This window comes from Leopardus geoffroyi, chromosome A1, assembly GCF_018350155.1.
Source record: "Leopardus geoffroyi isolate Oge1 chromosome A1, O.geoffroyi_Oge1_pat1.0, whole genome shotgun sequence".
Taxonomy (NCBI): Eukaryota; Metazoa; Chordata; class Mammalia; order Carnivora; family Felidae; genus Leopardus; species Leopardus geoffroyi.
In genome coordinates this window covers 67664471-67677618 of record NC_059326.1, presented here as the reverse complement: position 1 = coordinate 67677618, position 13148 = coordinate 67664471, and the positions used below count along the sequence as shown (strand labels likewise).

General features: G+C 36.4%; 1 protein-coding gene across 2 annotated transcripts in view; it reads left to right on the top strand.

Moving 5' to 3' along the window:
• The window catches only part of UGGT2 (UDP-glucose glycoprotein glucosyltransferase 2), a 185360-nt gene that overhangs the window by 119161 nt on the left and 53051 nt on the right, over positions 1-13148 (top strand). For both annotated transcript variants that reach the window (XM_045480866.1, XM_045480877.1), the window contains exons 22-23: positions 4540-4671; positions 9826-9950. In XM_045480866.1, coding sequence (XP_045336822.1) covers positions 4540-4671; positions 9826-9950 — 257 coding nt within the window. The remainder of the gene's footprint in view (positions 1-4539; positions 4672-9825; positions 9951-13148) is intronic.

Here is a 13148-nt window from a genome sequence, read left to right as displayed (position 1 = left end):
CTCTCTGTCCCAAAAATAAATAAACGTTGAAAAAAAATTAAAAAAAAAAAAAAAAATAAGTATAATCAACTGGGGATAATAAACATTCCTTCAACAGGAAAAGACAGTGATGTGACTTTGCATCAAGGCACTTAGGCAACCAAATTTCACGTATTTCTGCTACTACTGTATGATCCTTGAAGTTGATAGCATTCTAGTTAGGACTTGTATGTGAAGATCGAGAGATCAAGGGCTATGTAAGTCATACTCAGGTAGTTCACTGAAGGGTCCAGTATGAGGGAAATTCTAAAGATGGAAGATGATCCTCAAGAAAGAAGATCCGTTAATCCACTCAAAAATATCAATTGATTGTCTGCCATACAAGGGAGGTATACTCGTGGACAAGGCAGATATGTTGAGTCCGTGCTCCTGTGGAGCTTCCCCGGTGGTGGGAAAGGCAGACAAACTAAATGGTACTGGAAAAATATAAAGAAATGAGAGGGTAGATAGTTTGAGGGACGCTCTTTTAGCTGAAGTGGTCAGGGAAGGCATCTCTTAAAGAGCTTATGTTTGAGCAGAGGTCTGAATGTAATGAGAAAATTTGTGAGAAGAATGTACCAGATCCGGGAACACAGTAAGTCTAAAGGACTGACGCAGAGACCGTCTTTCCAGGTTTGAGGTACAGGCAGAAGATCATCATGAGCAAAATAGGGAGCGTGATGTGGAGAGTAGTAGGAGCTGAGGTCAGAAACATAACCCAGATATTTCAGGAGTCTGTAGGCCATGGTAAGGAACTGAAGTCTTTCCTGAGTATGTTGGGAAACCACTGAGGAATCTTGAAGAGGTGAATAATCCTTATAAAGGTGACTCTGGATGCCATGTGAAATTTTGTAGTAGGCAGACAAGAGTGGATATAGGATGAACAATTGGAATGTTTTTGCAGTAATCTAGACAAGACATAATGGCATCTTGGACTAGGTAGTAGTGGTGGGAATGGTGAGGTGATTGGTACATATTTGTTACAATCAGAATTAGCTGATCAATTGTATGTGATATGTGAAGGTAACATCCTTACATTTTAGCTTGAACAGCTAGAATTAATGGTGGTGCCTTTTTTTGAGATGGGAAAGTCTAGATGAAGAGAAGATCTGGACACATAGAGGATCAAGCGTTAAGTCTGTACATGTTAAGTTGGAGGTGTCTGTTGGACATTCAGGGGGAGATGTTGAGTTGACGGTTGAGTTAATGAGTATAGAAATCAACTCAGGGTTGTCAGGGTATTTTTAGAGTACATCACTTCGAGAGTTACCAACATTATATATCATTTAAAACCAAGAAACTGGGTGAGATACTTCAGAAATGAGTTGGGTGAGGGAAGAGGGGCTAAAAAATGGAGCTCTGGAATATTCCAACATACAGAGGTATGCAAGAAAAGGATGATCCAGCAAAGGAGACAGATGGAATAGCCATAAGTTAAGAAGATAATCAGGAGAATATGGTATCTTGAAAGTCAGTTGGAGAAAGTATTTCAAGGACAGAATGATCAACTGTGCAGATGTTCCTGAAATTAGGCTTCATAATTGACCATTTACTTGTTAAGGTGGTCACTGGGGACTTTGATGAAAATAGTTTCAGTGGAGTAGTAGGTATAAAAGTAAACTTGATGGAAAAGAGAATGGGAAATCAGGAACTAGAGATAGTGAGTATAGGTAGCTCTTTCAAAAAACTATTTTCCCGTGAACAGAGAAATATTTTGTAGCCAGAAAAGGACTTGGCATCAAGACTTTCTAAATTTGCAAGATGTTACTTTTTGTATGCTAATGGAGATAGTCCATCCAAACAATGAGAAAGGAGGATAGGGAGGGGAGCAGAGAAGAAGCAGAGTTCTTGAGTAGATAAGAGGTGCTGGGATCCCCTGGACAGGTGTTTACAGTTGGTCTTAAGAAAAGGAACCATTCATCCATTTTTACTGGAAAGAAGGCAGAATATATGAGCATGGCTGCAGAAGGGTAGATTTAGTTGGTGGTAGCAGGATAAAGGACTTCTGATTATTTTCATTTTCAGAAGAAATTCAGATCATTCACCAAGTATTAGAGTGAGAGTAGGTATTATTAGAGGTTTGAGGGAAGAGGAGCAAATGCCACATATTCTCTTATTCTGAGAGAGAGAAAGTGAATTAACTACATTAGTGTGGGGGGGTTTCTGAGGGCCCACTAGATGTTAACAACTGGAAACTGAAAGTGAGGTCGCTATTAGTTGCAGCTTTTTTTCCAGCTGTATTAAGACTATTTTGGTTCCAGTTACAGGGGAAGCAGAGTCGTGCTTAAACAGAGTTGAGGTTTTGCCAGATGAATATGGCTTCAGGGAAGCATTACAGGGATCTAAGCATGGCAAGTTTGTGTTGTAGTAAAGGCCTTTGAGGTATAACTCAGGAGGAAATTATGGGAGGTGTGATGGGTAATAACGAGGTGGTAGGGGCAGAGGACAGAAGGGATTGGGTAATGGTTGGTATGGTGACACTAGGTTGAATGCGCTGGAAATTGAGGAGTTTGTGGTCAGAGGGGATGATTGAGTTGGAGATTTTGGATGTAAGTGGGATCTCAGGCTGCACTGTCCAATACTGTATCCACTAGCTGCATGTGGCTCTTTTAAACTTAAAATTAAGTTAAAATTCCAGTTGTTTAATCATCCAGCTTTTGATTTTGGTTCAGGTCATGATCTCATGGTTCATGAGATCGAGCCCCATGTGAGGCTTTGTGCTGACAGCTGGAGGCCTGCTTGGGATTCTGTCTCTCTCCCTCTCTTTCTCTGCCCCTCCCACACTCATTCCCTCTCTAAATAAATAAATAAGCAAACAAACAAACAAACTTAAAAAAAATTAAGTTAAAATTTAAATTCAGTGCTCCAGTCATTCTAGCCACGTTTTAAGTGCTCAGTAACCATCCATGGCTGTGGCTGGCATATTGGACTGTTTAGTGGAACATTTCTACCATCGTGGGAGCGTACCAGGAACCTGCTAGAAATTCAGAATTTAAGGCCCCACCTTGGATCTTCTGAAGTAGAAACTACATTTCAACAAGGCTTCCAGGTGATTGCACATTAAAGTTTGATAAGTACTGATATGGAGAGTGTTTCTTAGTGTGAAGATGTGAAGAAGCTATTCGTGGTTTATTTTCTGTGAATGTCCATATATTTTTTGACTCTCACCAAGGATTACTTTTATATTTCAGAAATAAAATGCACTATTACTGAATTGGTTTTGTGAGGTTGGTATTATGGGGTGTGATAGGGTATTTCTATTTTAAACACGGTTTTTTTTTTCACTGAGGGTACCAAAATGGGGTACTGAGTTCAGAATTTAATTAACATTTGTTTAATTTCTTTAATGATAAATTGTATTTAAGTTGATGTTCCCTAGCATATTCCCTAGCATTACTAGTCAGTAATCCACCTGAAATCTTCAAAGAATGAATGTGGCATGTAATATCTACTTGTAACAGGATTTACAAATGTTATAATTGGCTTGGCAAAGAAATATTCTTTTTTAAAATGTAGTTTCAACATTATGGAGGTTTCTCAAAAAACTAAAAATAGAACTACCCTATGACCCAGCAATTGCACTACTAGGCATCTATCCAGGGGACACAGGTGTGCTGTTTCGAAGGGACACATGCACCCCCATGTTTATAGCAGCACTATCCACAATAGCCAAAGGAAAGAGCCCAAATGTCCATCGATGGATGAACAGATAAAGAAAATGTGAGATATATATGTACATATATATATATATACACACACACACACACACACACACACACAATGGAGGATTAGTCGGCAATCAAAAAGAATGAAATCTTGCCATTTGCAACTACATGGATGGAACTGGAGGGTACTATGCTAAGTGAAATTAGAGAAAGACAAAAACCATATGACTTCACTCATATGAGGACTTTAAGAGACAAAACAGATGAACATAAGGGAAAGGAAACAAAAATAAAAACAGGGAGGGGGACAAAGCAAAAGAGACTCATAAATATGGAGAACAAACTGAGGGTTGCTGGAGGGGTTGTGGGAGGTAGGATGGGTTAAATGGGTAAGGAATCTACTGAAATCATTGCTTCACTATAAACTAATTTGGATGTAAATTTTAAAAAATAAAAAAGTTAAATTTAAATAAATAAAATAAAATGTAGTTTCAGATGAAAATAGTGCTTTTTAAATCAGAATTTAGAATAATTTCAAATTTTGCATTAATATATTAAAGTAGGCTTTGTTAAAATGATTTACTGGGACACCTGGTTGGCTTAGTCAGCTAATAGTCTGACATCGGCTCAGGTCATGATCTCACTGTCTGTGAGTTTGAGCCCCACGTCAGGCTCTGTGTGGACAGCTCAGAGCCTGGAGCCTGCTTCGGATTCCGTGTCTCCCTCTCTCACTGCCCCTCCCTGCTCACACTCTGTGTCTCCCTCAAAAATAAGTGTTAAAAAAAAATTTTTTTTAATAAAAAATGATTTGCTATATTTCTCTTGTTAATTTCATCCTTCTTAATTTATGGTTTAGGGGATGGATAAGAACGCTTTTCAGAAAAAATATAATACCATTGGAGTGAATATTTTCCGAACTCATCAGCTGTTCTGTCAAGATGTACTTAAAATTCGTCCTGGAGAAATAGGTATTGTCAGCAATGGGAAAGTAAGTAGAAAACGCAATTGCTCGCTTTTTCTCACTGACCCGTGACCTGGGGGCCTGTCACAACACGCAGGAGATGCGGCTCCTGTGCTAGACACAGTGGACAGGGGTCAGCATAAACTGCCTGTGGTCCCACCCCTTCCCCCAGAGATGGATGCATCGAATGTGGAGCGAAAGAGCGTTTGTATGGGAATAGCTGTTATTGTGTTCTAACGTAAGGATTAGAACAACTACTACAACATTGCGACTAAGAGCCACTGTTGCTATAGATGTGGAAAGTATGTTGTGATGCCTTTTTCTTCTTGTCGCTTTTCTCTACAATTGACTGTGTTAACTTCCATAAGTACCGAATTGTTATTTTTGAAATATAAAGTCATAGTTATTAATGTAATCATTAAAATCTATAAGAAAAATCACTTACTTCAACCCTCCTAATGAAATTGGTTATTCATAGTTTATTGTTTTACCTTCTAACCCTTTTCTCTACCCTACATAGGCATGTCTGGTTTGTAAAAATACATAATTTAATCCTGTTATATACATGCGTGTATAAAATTTTATATCACATTTTTTTTCTCTTGGTATATCGGAAACATTTTCTTATTAGAGAGGTCTTTATAGACCTACAAAATTAATATCTACTTAATATTTTTTGAGTATGAGAATCTTGTTTTCTCAGTAATGATTTAAGTTTTAAAAAATTGAATCTGGGGGGCACCTGGGTGGCTCAGTCGGTTAAGCCTCCGACTTCAGCTCAGGTCACGATCTCACGGTCCGTGAGTTCGAGCCCCGCATGGGGCTCTGGGCTGATGGCTCAGAGCCTGGAGCCTGCTTCTGATTCTGTGTCTCCCTCTCTCTCTGCCCCTCCCTGTTCATGCTCTGTCTCTCTCTGTCTCAAAAATAAATAAACGTTAAAAAAAAAATTTTTTTTTAATAAAAAAAAAATTGAATCTGGTGCATAGATTTATTAAGAAATCAACTACGGGGCACCTGGGTGGCTCAGTCGGTTAGGCGTCCGACTTCGGCTCAGGTCATGATCTCACGGTCTGTGGGTTCGAGCCCCGCGTCGGGCTCTGTGCTGACAGAGCCTGGAGCCCGTTTCAGATTCTGTGTCTCCCTCTCTCTCTGCCCCTCCCGTTCATGCTCTGTCTCCCTCTGTCTCAAAAATAAATAAACGTTAAAAAAAAAAAAATCAACTAATGCAATATGTTTGGTATCCTCTGTTTGAACTGCCAAATTATATAACCCAAATTGTCTTCCAAGGTCTAGTGCACTCTTAACGTTTTTGTTTTCTACATTTCTAGGTGAAGCTCTCTTTATCTAATGTTTTATTCCCCTATCATTTTCCCTGAAAATTATGCTCATTTTTTTCTTATCTGACTCTATAAAGACTAGGAACTGGAGAGTAGTGAGGGTCTCACATCCACAAGCCTCTGCAGATCAAATATATCTGCTTCAATGTAGCAGTTTTCAGGCTAATTGTATTTAAGTGTTCATCTTTGTATGGTGCTGTTTTATAAATTGGTGACAATGGTTGCCATTTATTGCATTAATACACAGTATTTGTGAATTTGATAAGCAAGGTTTGTGGAAGCCCAGTAATGTCATTGCTTTTTGTTTTTAACAGTTGTTTGGGGAGGAAATGTGGCTTTTTAGAACAGTTTTGCAGTATATGGCTCTGTCCCTTTGGCTCTGTCTAGCGCTGTAAGGGGTGAAGAGGGAAAAAAATTACACCAGCTGTATTTAGTACCTTGCCTTTTGATTATATGTTGTGGAAAGGCTACCCTATGTTTTCTTTGCTGTTATTTAATGTAATTCACATATTACCCATGTTATCGATAGCAAATGTTATAGTTATATTTACCTTATTTCTCCTAGAATAATTGTTTCACTTCATCTTCCTTGAAATTGACAAAAATATTCAGATTCTAATTTTGCACCTGCTGTGATCAATCTTCTAGGTTCTGAGAGTATAGTAGTGAACAAACTTGTTTTCATGAAGTTTATATTTTGGTGGGCAGTGACACCTAACAAGTAGCATCCTTATTGATAAGGTGCCATTTGGAGAGAGCCAGAGGAGGCAGGGAGGGGGGTCGGGGGGTAGAGCAAGCCGAGTGGAATATGTGCAAGAGGAATGTTCTAGATTGAGGGAACAGTGAGTACAAAGGTCCTGAGGTGAGATGATCACTGTGTCCTAGAAATAGCCAGTACAGAGAGTAGTCAGAAGAGAAGCTTCAGAAAAGTAGCTGCCGACCAGATCCCGCAGGGTTTCAGGACAGTGTAAGGACTCCTGCTTTACTGTGAGTGAGTTGTGAAATTTAGTTCTGGGCAGAGGACTGACATGGTCTGACTTATGTCTTCTTTGCGCATCTCTAGTGGCTGTTCAATAGAGAATAAAACATAGGGCATCAGGAGAGCAGTCAGGAGCTAGTTCAGTAGTCCACGTGAGAGCTGATGGTGACTTGGACTGGAATGGCCCTGGAGGAGGAAGTGAGGGATGTATTGTGGAGGAAGAGTGGACCTGAATTACTGACAGACTTGGGGTGGGATGGAGAGAACCGTGTGACTGGCAAAGTGAGGCTGCTCAGGACGAGTGGAAGGAGAGGGAAGATGGAAGTTCAGTTCCGGATGTAGGAAGAGTTCAGTGGCCAGTTCTGGTCCTGTGCCTGCTCTTGGGCTGACACTTGAGCATATGAGTTGAATTCAGGGAAGAGGTTGGGGCCGGAGGTAGATATTAAGTCAAATTATGTTGGCTTTTGCGTTGATTAGTAGAAAATTATAATTTTATTTTTTTAATTTATGGAACTGTAATTTGAATAGAAAAGTATAATGTATCTGAAAGCAAGTACTGTGGCTTAGAGCTGTGTAATGTAATACTTAGCTTGTTACTCTCAGAGTGAGGCTTTAAAGCACAGTAGTCACAGCAATTGCAGCAGATAGGTACAACTCTCAGCCAGATCGTTTAATGCTTGAAATCTGACATTTTAGAATCAGCCTTCATCGTGAACCTGTCCAAATGTTTGTTAGAATTGGAACATACTCAGGTTGTTTATGAATGATCAAAACTGGGGGGTGGTGATTATCTCATACTTTCTTACTAAGATGCTGAAGAATTAAAAATGCATTTATTTTTAGTATTAAATAAAACTCTAATTCTGCCACTATAATTATAACAGATTTATTGTCATTAACCTACATGTTTACAAATTGGCGAAAGACGGCGTAGCAGGCAGTAGAGAAGCAGGGCCTTTTTTGTTATTTATTTATTTTTTTTAGCCAAACAAATCTCTGTTTGAATTCCGTTTCACCATTAATTAATTAATTATATGACTTCTATGAGACTTGGTTGAGAAATATCATTTGGACAGTGGGAATGGTGATGGTCTATTTTACAGAGTTGTCAGAGATTAAATATGCTTTTATAGGTAAAGCACATAAAACAGCCCCAGACACAGAGCAGATTTTCAGTAAATTTTAATTCCTGTTTTCTCTTTAAATATTTGAAGGCTGTCATGAGAAATAGTGGGTACATTTGTAGACGTGATTTGTGTTACACTTGATGAAAGAGTCAATATAGAATCATACTGAGATGTCCATGAGTGGAGAGAGATTTTTATAAAGCTCAGTGTGTGGATGAACATTCTAACAGAGTTTTCTAAAATTTTAATGAGCTGTCAGAGGTAATGCAGATCTGTTACAACAGTTATTCCGTATAACTGAAAAATCACATTTCCAAAATGTTGTAAAGAAGATGGAAGCACCAGATACATTTTATTATGTTTGTACATGATTTTCAAGTTCAGTGTCCCTTTTCCCAACTTAGATATTATGTGATTTTATACTGTTTATGTTACTTTATCCCACAAGAATCAAGTTTCTCCTAGCTGTTTCACACTGCACTCACATAGGTGAAATAGAGCCAGTTCTCTGGTGAATTTAATCAATGAAGAGAGCCAATCTAATTAACCCCTTAAGAAAATAATTTGAGATTATATTTCCTTTTTCTGAGTTATTAACAAAACTGCTCAAATCAATAGAGGTGGTACAGATAAAATTCAGCTATTTTCCAGGCCTCCTATTCATAGTCCATAAAATATAACATTGAAAGTGCTTTCAAAGTATCTCAAAAGTGATACCAAATCTTAAGGCAATGAAATGTTTCTATGTGTACTTTTAGTTTTATGGTATCCATTTTTTCATTTTGAAGAGCCCGTTTTATATGTTTAAGGGTGAAACATGATATTTGTTTAGTTGGAATGCTAACATCCCAGCTAATATCACCTGTGATATGAGCAAATAATAAAAAATTCAAGAACTATACCTCATTCATTTTTAGAAAAATATTAATTGCAGAAGCAGATGAAGCAGTCGAGGGAGTGAGAAAATCTGCTACAACCATTTAATTCTGGTCTGTTTACCAAGAAAAAAAGGATTCTGGATGCTATACTTTGTGGTTGTCATTAAGTGTAAGTGTTTAGGGCATAAGACTATGTCAGGCTCACCTTCTGCATCGGTGCTTGCATTCATAATATGATGATGTTGCATGGATTAATTTCGAAATTAGGCGTGTGACAATTTGACAACTCCTCCTCTAGAGTTAACTGGTTCACAGCCGACTTGCATACATGACCTTACTGTGGTCCAAACCATTTATATAGCATCAGTTAGATGAAGATGGGTTGGTATGTTTAAGTGATTATGTAGTTTGTCTTTGGTTTTTTGCTCGTTTATGCCTTGCTTATGTATTAATTCGTATCTACGTCATGTAGGCCACAATTGATAGATGAATGGAAAAGCAAATTGAAAATAAAAGACTTATGAAATACAGACCGTTTCATAATTTACCTTAGAATGAAAAGCCTTAGGTTTTTGAAAACATTATGTTTCAAAGTAAAACTTTCTAATGGAAATAATTTACTACTTTTCTATTTTGTCAGATAGATATTGGTGTTTATGCAAATGTTACTTGTAATATGAAAGTGAGAAAACCTTTTTCTCTTTGTCTCCCGGTAGATTTAGTAAGGGGTGGGATTGATCGCCACCGTCTGTTTAGTCGGTAATCGGTTGTTGTTTAAATATCTATTTGATGAGAAAATATTTGTCCCAAACTGGTATCTTCTAGAAGGTATACAATAATAAAACTACTTTTATTTTAAGTTCTTAGGACCTTTAGATGAAAATTTCTATACAGAAGATTTTTACTTCTTGGAAAAGATAACATTTACTAATTTAGTAGAGAAAATTAAAGGCGTTGTTGAAAATATGAAAATCAGCTCAAAGAAGTAAGTATTTAAAATCGTAAGAGAAATTCATTTCAGGATGTGCTATTTTGCATCTTATTTTTTTCTTTTTAAGAATAGAAAATATTTCAAATATGTACACAATTAAAGATATAAGCGATATGTAGAGAATATTTAAAAATGATAATAAAGGACATCCACATACTCACCACCACCAAACTGTACATGTTAATGGTTTGTTTTATTTGCCTTGGATCTCACTGTCCTCTTTGTTTCTTACCCACCTACACAGTCTCCATCCTCCCTGAGAAGTAACCATTTTCCTAAATGCTGTGTGCATGATTCCATATTCATATTTATACTTTGCTTCATTTCTGAATATCCATGAGCAGTGTTGTTTGGGTCGAATGCCTGACTTTTATAGAGAAACTCTGTTTCCTGTAGGTTCCTCTGCACTCTACTTCCTCTGGAGCTTCATCCAGGTTCATGTACGCAGTTCATTTTAATTCCTTTTCGGTGTTTAATGAATATTCTGTAGCTCGTTTATGCAGTCCATTACTGAGGTACAGTGAACTTGGCTTTAGTGTTTTTACCATTACAGAAGTGCTGGAGTGAACCGGTTTTCAGTGTCTCCTTGTGCAGTGTGAGTTTCTCTAGAGCACAGGGGTGTTGCAGTTGGGTTGTAGGGTGTGCGTGTCTTCAGCCTTACCAGATATTGTTAAATACCCTTTAAAGTCATTGCAGCAATTAACACTCCCACCAGAAAGGTGAAAGTTCTGTTTCCACAGGTTCTTACCAATACCTGGAGTTGTCTGACTTGATAATTTTCTCTGTCTGGTGGATGTGAAATTGTGGCTTGTTTTACTTTGCATTTCTTTGACTCTTAGTAAAGTTGAGTATCTTCTCATACGATTATTTTCATTCACGTTTACCCTTCTGTAAAATACCTGTTTGTGTCTTTTGCTCAGTTATCTGTTGGGCTTTTTTTCTTCTTTTAATGATCTATAAACATATTCTCTGTGATTCTGTATACTAATCTTTATCAGTTATATGTGTTACAAATATTATATTCTAGTTTGTGACATGACTATTTACTTTTTTATTGGAATTTTTTACCAAATACTTAGATGATTTTTATTTTAATGTCAAAACATTATCAGGATTTTTCTGTCATGGTTTGTCTGTGGTCTCTGTGTGTGAGTGAGGGAGCGAGGGAGTGAGTGAGTGTGTGTGTGTGTGTGTGTGTGTGTGTGTGTGTGTGTGTATCTGTAGGATGTATAAGAATTTTTTTCTAGTCTGCATTCATAAAGATATTCTCCTTTATTGTCTTCTAAAAGTTTTACAGTTTTGCTTTTTTATTGGTTTATATCTTTAGTTCTTCTTGGATTTTTAAAAAAGTATTTATTTATTTTGAGAGAGAGTGTGTGTGTGTGAGTGAGCAGAGGAGGGGCAGATCTGCACTGTCAGCACAGAGCCCCATGCAGGGCTCGATCCCATGAACTGAGATCATGACCTGAGCTCATGTCCTTAATTCTTCTTAGATCTTTATATTGTTCCACTGGTATGCTGTCTCATGCCAGTCCCACACTCCAGTTACCACAGCTTTATAATAAATTTTGATAATAGCAAAAATTTTCTCTTCTGTCTCTTCTTCAAAATTGCATCGATTGTTTTTTGCTACTTGTTTTTCCACATAAATGTAATTAGAACCAGCATAACAAGTTCTACAAAAAACTGTCCTGGAATTTTTATGAGAATTTCCGTGAATTTATAGATTAGTTTAAGAATTGCCATCTTTATGTAATATTAAATTATCTCGTCTGTAAAATATATACATATATTGTTTATGTATGGCTATATGAATGTATAATATATAAAACATATAAAATAACATATAGGTATATAACTGATGTATCTGGCATACAATTTATATGTGGTATATGATTTATATATAAACATATGTATAAAAGAATATGTAGGTAGATAGTTTGACACACTTACTTAGTGTTCCTTTTGGGTCCTTTGGTGAAGCTTCCATTTTTTCCCCATGAGTTTTTACACATGTAGTTTTAGATTTATTCCCTTGTACTTTATACTTTTAGCCCATATTATAAATAGTGTACTTTATATTTTCAAATTGTTTATTGCTAAATTACAGGAATAATAATAAATTCTATAATAAATAATAAATAATAAATTCTATATTGATCTTCCTTGCTCAACTCTCTTATTTTTTGTAACATTTTATCTGATGTTAGACGCTCATGTCATTTGTGAATTGTAACAGCTTCGTACTTTAACTTCTAGCTTTTAAAACATCTCCTGTTGGCCTTTCTCTTGTTCTAGTTTGCTTAATTTAGGGTAGACTTATTTTACTGTTTTATTTTTCATATATGTAGATTTAGGACCTGGCAGGCTCTTAATTGTTTTGGTTGTTTTTATCAGTTTCAGTTTTTACTATTTTTTTCATCTGTTCTCTTTCATAAACTTCTCAAGCTGGGTTCTAAGCTTTTTAATATCACATTTTTTTCCTTACATACCCTTAAATTACAGGCTTAAAAGTGTCTTTCTAAACTCTATTTAGCTGTATCACATAAGTTGTGATATATAAATGCTTCATTATGATTCATTGCTAACATGTTCAGATTTCTGGGTTTTTTAACATTTGCTTGTTAAGATGTTTTGAAATATTTATAGTGTCTTCTTCATGAAGGCAAACTCCTTGTCCATTTTATCATTTTTATCTTCCTTATATGGAATTGTGCCTAGATCTTGTTAGACATCCAGTAAATCTTTATTGAATAAATAAATGAATAAGATGCATTTTAAAAATTTTAAGTGGCACAGTGTGTTATTAATTGATTTCCAGTTTGTTTTTGAACTGTGATTAGAGAACATGGTTTATGAAAATCAATTATTTGGTATTTATTTCTACAAATTTTGTGAGACAGCGTTAATCTTTATCATTGTTCCATGCCTGATTTTTTTAAGGCTTATTCTCTAATTGTGTGGAAGATTTTACACATTTATTATTTTGAACATGCTGTTTTTTTTCCAACCATCGAAATACTGAATTATTCTTTATCTGTCAGTTACTAGATGAAGTTTGTTAAAACACTGCAATGATGATTATGGATCTGTCATTTAATTCTTGCAACTTTGTCAAATTTGATTCTAAATATTTTGAGCTATAGTTATATATACTCTGATTCAGAATTATGTTTCTAGTGAATTGTTCCT